The sequence below is a fragment of the Dendropsophus ebraccatus genome, chromosome 11, assembly GCF_027789765.1.
Source record: "Dendropsophus ebraccatus isolate aDenEbr1 chromosome 11, aDenEbr1.pat, whole genome shotgun sequence".
Taxonomy (NCBI): domain Eukaryota; kingdom Metazoa; phylum Chordata; class Amphibia; order Anura; family Hylidae; genus Dendropsophus; species Dendropsophus ebraccatus.
The window spans coordinates 93,566,605-93,572,087 of NC_091464.1; the positions used below are offsets into that span (position 1 = coordinate 93,566,605).

At 51.9% G+C, this 5,483-nt stretch overlaps 1 protein-coding gene across 1 annotated transcript; it reads right to left on the reverse strand.

The window, feature by feature from the left end:
* Positions 1-2,127: 2,127 nt before the first annotated feature.
* Positions 2,128-4,158, reverse strand: LOC138767442 (proteoglycan 4-like). Its single transcript, XM_069944943.1, has one exon. It carries the CDS (start codon positions 4,156-4,158, stop codon positions 2,128-2,130), a length of 2,031 nt encoding a protein of 676 aa, XP_069801044.1.
* Positions 4,159-5,483: the final 1,325 nt, after the last annotated feature.

The following is a 5,483-nucleotide window of genomic DNA, read 5'->3' on the forward strand; positions in this document are numbered from 1 at the left end:
TGAAGGTACAAGTGTGTTTGAGTGGTCATGGACCCCCTAGGAGCTACGGGCCCTGGGCTACCGCCCGAATGTGACCTATTATAATCCGCTACTGGTTGGACATACCGTACCTGTGCTGACCTCAGCAATCCCCTCTGCTTTACAGCTCAATGGGTGGGATTTTATGTACAGACACTAAGTGAAAAGGATAATGTTCTGTGTATATCCAGTAATTCCGCTCGGAGAGGAGGAGGCGCTGCCAGGCTAATACCTCCATCAGCCGCCGGGCATAGAGGAGGGGCGGGGGGAGGGGGACAGCATTGGGTTTAGAGGCATTTGCTTCTTTCCTGGCTTTCATTAGCGCCGGAGTCGTGTGACTGAGCAGCAGCCAGTTCTGTTTTGCTTTGATATCATTTTGTTGTTTAATCGTGTCATCACTTTCTTTCATCCGTTTTCCGCCGCACCCCCCGGTTTTTGTTCTGCTGTGAATTTCGTTTGACCCTCTCAGCCAGACACGGGACATTTTACCTACTCGCCGCTTTTCAGATCCCATCCGTTCTCCATCTATTGTAGTAAGATTAACCCCTTTACTACCAGAGGCTTTTTATCCCAAATGCAGCTAACTTTTTCGTGCTACTTTGGACCTTTTATTTGTCAAAAAATGAAAGAATAATTTTTGTGCTTTTTTGTGACGTAAAGATAATAGGGGTTTTTTTTTTTTTACTTTGGCTATGATTTATGCCTATATTTTATGTCAATCCTAGTGAATCTGTGGGGCTTTAGTAGACTCCAAAATGAGCACTAAGCACTGGGTAAAGCCCCTATTACACGGGGCGACTGTGAGGAGCTGTCAGTGCTCATTTCCTCCTTGCTCCCTGCATGCTACCGCCCCCATTACTCGTGGCGGCAGCCAGCGGGTGAAAGCCGGGGGAGGGGCGCAGACAGGTGCGAGGGCTGCCCGGGTGATCCGGTCTTGTCAGTGTCAGTTGGTAGTCTGGCATTGCCAGAGTCACATCTAACCTCCCTACGTCACCTCAGTATTCCTGTCAGACTTGATACCCAACCCCCTAACCTGTTTCCAGTCAGCCATAAGAATACGTGTCTTCAAAGTCTCAGCAGGACGTCCTCTGTATTTATTAGTGCCTGCTGTCGGATTGGTGAAGTGATAGAGGGTCTCCCATTCACCATCCACATCTTCCTGGCTCCCAAGTCAGTGCGTCGATGCGTCTTCCTCCTGCTTGCCAGCGAGCGTTGACAGCGTCAAGTCTCTTCAGTAACTTCAAGTACCTATTCACATGTACCTTATAAAGACGGAAAGCTATAAAGTCTCTGGAACAGGTCTGTCTACTTGAAATCCTATCTATCTATCTATCTATCTATCTATCTATCTATCTATCTATCTATCTATCTATCTATCTATCTATCTATCTTATCTATCTATCTACCAAGTCTTAGTTATAGTAACCAAGGTACTCTGTTCAAGCCAGTTAGTTATCCTTCAAGTAAAGTTTCTATATACTTTCACAGCTATTGTGTTAAGACTTTTATTAAAAATATTCCCTCGTGTGTATGCTGAGAGGAGAAGGGCCCCGGCACCCTCGGACCCCACCGTGACAGGAAGGTCACAGAAGGTGAGCCCTAAGGTTGCACTACACCAGCCAGCAACAACTCCTCAGTATATTACAGTACATCGCATATGTACTGCAGGAAGTGGTGTATTCTCTTCAGTCTGACACAGTGCTCTCTGCTGCCACCTCTGTGCATGTCAGGAAGTGTCTAGAGCACTGACCGGAGGAAGTTTCCTGATTTCACTTTGTGTTGATATAACGTTCTTAGCAGTTTTGTTCACTCTTCTTTCAGCATTTTTTTGGCATTCAGTTTTTGTGATATGTAAGCGCGGTCTTCAGTTTTTTTCCTGCTTTCATGTTTAACACCTTAGAGATGAATATTGTTATCACTTTTGTTCCTGTAAATCTATTCCTGAATCCGTCCTGATTGCATGAATATTAGAAATGTTATTTCAGGTTATGTTTTTAGACCAGGGTAGGATCGGGATTTTACCTTTACAGGGGTTCTGCCGCTATCGTAAAGCTGAACAACTTACCTGTCTCCCCATAAAGGAGGAGCTACCTATGTGAGGATGAATTGTTACGGGTTTCGCCCCTTCGTACGGTCCTGGGAGGCTGAAGAGTCGACTATGTGAGGACGTATTGTTGGGGGTCTTGCCCCTTCGTACGTTGCTGGGAGGCTGGAGACGTGACTATGTGAGGACGGATTGTGGATTGTTGGGGGTCTTGCCCCTTCATATGGTGCCAGGAGGCTGGAGATGTGACTATGTGAGGACGGATTGTCGAGGGTCTTGCCCCTCGGTACGGTCCTGGGAGGCTGGAGAGGTGACTTTGTGAGGCGGGATTGTTGGGGGTCTTGCCCCTTAGTACGGTGCTGGGAGGCTGGAGAGGTGACTTTGCGAGGACAGATTGTTGGGGGTCTTGCCCCTCGGTACGGTCGTGGGAGGCTGGAGAGGTGGCTTTGTGATGAGGGGTTGTCCCCTCGTACGGTGCGGGGAGGCTGGAGAGGTGACTTTGTGACGAGGGATTGTTGGGGGTCTTGCCCCTCGGTACGGTGCCGGGAGGCTGGAGAGGTGACTTTGTGACGAGGGATTGTTGGGGGTCTTGCCCTTTCGTATGGTGCTGGGAGGCTGGAGCGGCGACTTTGTGAGGATGGATTGTTGGGGGTCTTGCCCTTTCGTATGGTGCTGGGAGGCTGGAGCGGCGACTTTGTGAGGATGGATTGTTGGGGGTCTTGCCCCTTTGTACTGTGCCGGGAGGCTGGAGAGGTGGCTTTGTGACGAGGGATTGTTGGGGGTCTTGCCCCTTCGTACGGTGCCTGGAGGCTGGAGAGGTGACTTTGTGAGGACGGATTGTTGGGGGTCTTGCCCTTTTGTATGGTGCTGGGAGGCTGGAGCAGTGACTTTGTGGGGACGGATTGTTGGGGGTCTTGCCCCTCGGTACGGTCCTGGGAGGCTGGAGAGATGACTTTGTGAGAAGGGATTGTTGGGGGTCTTGCCCCTTCATACTGTGCCGGGAGGCTGGAGATATGACTTTTTGAGGACGGATTGTTGGGGGTCTTGCCCCTCGGTACGGTCCTGGGAGGCTGTAGAGATGACTTTGTGAGGATGGATTGTTGGGGGTCTTGCCCTTTCGTATGGTGCTGGGAGGCTGGAGCGGCGACTTTGTGAGGATGGATTGTTGGGGGTCTTGCCCCTTCGTACTGTGCCGGGAGGCTGGAGAGGTGACTTTGTGACGAGGGATTTTTGGGGGTCTTGCCCCTTCGTACGGTGCCTGGAGGCTGGAGAGGTGACTTTGTGAGGACAGATTGTTGGGGGTCTTGCCCTTTTGTATGGTGCCGGGAGGCTGGAGCGGTGACTTTGTGAGGATGGATTGTTGGGGGTCTTGCCCCTTCGTACTGTGTCGGGAAGCTGGAGGGGTGACTTTGTGGGGACGGATTGTTAGGGGTCTTGCCCCTCGGTACGGTCCTGGTAGGCTGGAGAGAAGACTTTGTGAGAAGGGATTGTTGGGGGTCTTGCCCCTTCATACTGTGCCGGGAGGCTGGAGATATGACTTTTTGAGGACGGATTGTTGGGGGTCTTGCCCCTCGGTACGGTGCCGGGAGGCTGGAGAGGTGACTTTGTGACGAGGGATTGTTGGGGGTCTTGCCCTTTCGTATGGTGCTGGGAGGCTGGAGCGGCGACTTTGTGAGGATGGATTGTTGGGGGTCTTGCCCTTTCGTATGGTGCTGGGAGGCTGGAGCGGCGACTTTGTGAGGATGGATTGTTGGGGGTCTTGCCCCTTTGTACTGTGCCGGGAGGCTGGAGAGGTGACTTTGTGACGAGGGATTTTCGGGGGTCTTGCCCCTTCGTACGGTGCCTGGAGGCTGGAGAGGTGACTTTGTGAGGACGGATTGTTGGGGGTCTTGCCCTTTTGTATGGTGCTGGGAGGCTGGAGCAGTGACTTTGTGAGGATGGATTGTTGGGGGTCTTGCCCCTTCGTACTGTGTCGGGAAGCTGGAGAGGTGACTTTGTGGGGACGGATTGTTGGGGGTCTTGCCCCTCGGTATGGTCCTGGGAGGCTGGAGAGATGACTTTGTGAGAAGGGATTGTTGGGGGTCTTGCCCCTTCATACTGTGCCGGGAGGCTGGAGATATGACTTTTTGAGGACGGATTGTTGGGGGTCTTGCCCCTCGGTACGGTCCTGGGAGGCTGTAGAGATGACTTTGTGAGGATGGATTGTTGGGGGTCTTGCCCTTTCGTATGGTGCTGGGAGGCTGGAGCGGCGACTTTGTGAGGATGGATTGTTGGGGGTCTTGCCCCTTCGTACTGTGCCGGGAGGCTGGAGAGGTGACTTTGTGACGAGGGATTTTTGGGGGTCTTGCCCCTTCATACGGTGCCTGGAGGCTGGAGAGGTGACTTTGTGAGGACAGATTGTTGGGGGTCTTGCCCTTTTGTATGGTGCTGGGAGGCTGGAGCGGTGACTTTGTGAGGATGGATTGTTGGGGGTCTTGCCCCTTCGTACTGTGTCGGGAAGCTGGAGGGGTGACTTTGTGGGGACGGATTGTTAGGGGTCTTGCCCCTCGGTACGGTCCTGGGAGGCTGGAGAGAAGACTTTGTGAGAAGGGATTGTTGGGGGTCTTGCCCCTTCATACTGTGCCGGGAGGCTGGAGATATGACTTTTTGAGGACGGATTGTTGGGGGTCTTGCCCCTCGGTACGGTCCTGGGAGGCTGGAGAGATGACTTTGTGAGGAGGGATTGTTGGGGGTCTTGCCCCTTCATACTGTGCCGGGAGGCTGGAGATATGACTTTTTGAGGACGGATTGTTGGGGGTCTTGCCCCTTGGTATGGTGTCAGGAGGCTGGAGAGGTGCCTATGTGAGGACAGATGTTGGGGATCTTGTCCCTTGGTACGGTGCCGGGAGGCTGGAGAGGTGACTTTGATGCTGCACAGGCAGAGTGTGGACTCTCATTAATGAGATCACTGGTAAGGAGATTTATTCTTCAGGCAATGCTCCATGGGAAATAAATATGCAAATTTGTTATCCTGCAGAAAGAAGAAAGTTTCACCTGTACAATGTGCAAAGAAGTTACTGAGAAGCAAGGGACTCACATATACGGATTGTTGCGGGATGTCTGGCCCCTTCCTAGGGGTGTAACTGTAAAGGCAAAAGAGGAAGCCGTCACCCCAGCCCCAAGGCACCTTGGTAGTACTCCAGTATTATACATGACACATGGCAGCTGCACTGGTGAGGAGGACTCGAAGCATTAATAGAGTACACCTACAGCATGCTTCAGAAGCATATAGATATAGCAATGACTTCTCCAGTTCTGAATCCACCAAAAAGTTAAAGCGCAGAGACAAAATGCAACCAGGAGTCAGGAGCTGGAGACAATACACATTGAGTACTTCTTCTCTCTTCCACTTCCTGTCAGTGCTGAAGAAAGGAACACCAAA

Excerpts from the sequence above, each read along its gene's own strand:
- LOC138767442 (XM_069944943.1), bottom strand. The coding sequence starts at position 4,158 with ATGAAGGGGCAAGACCCCCAACAATCCCTTCTCACAAAGTCATCTCTC.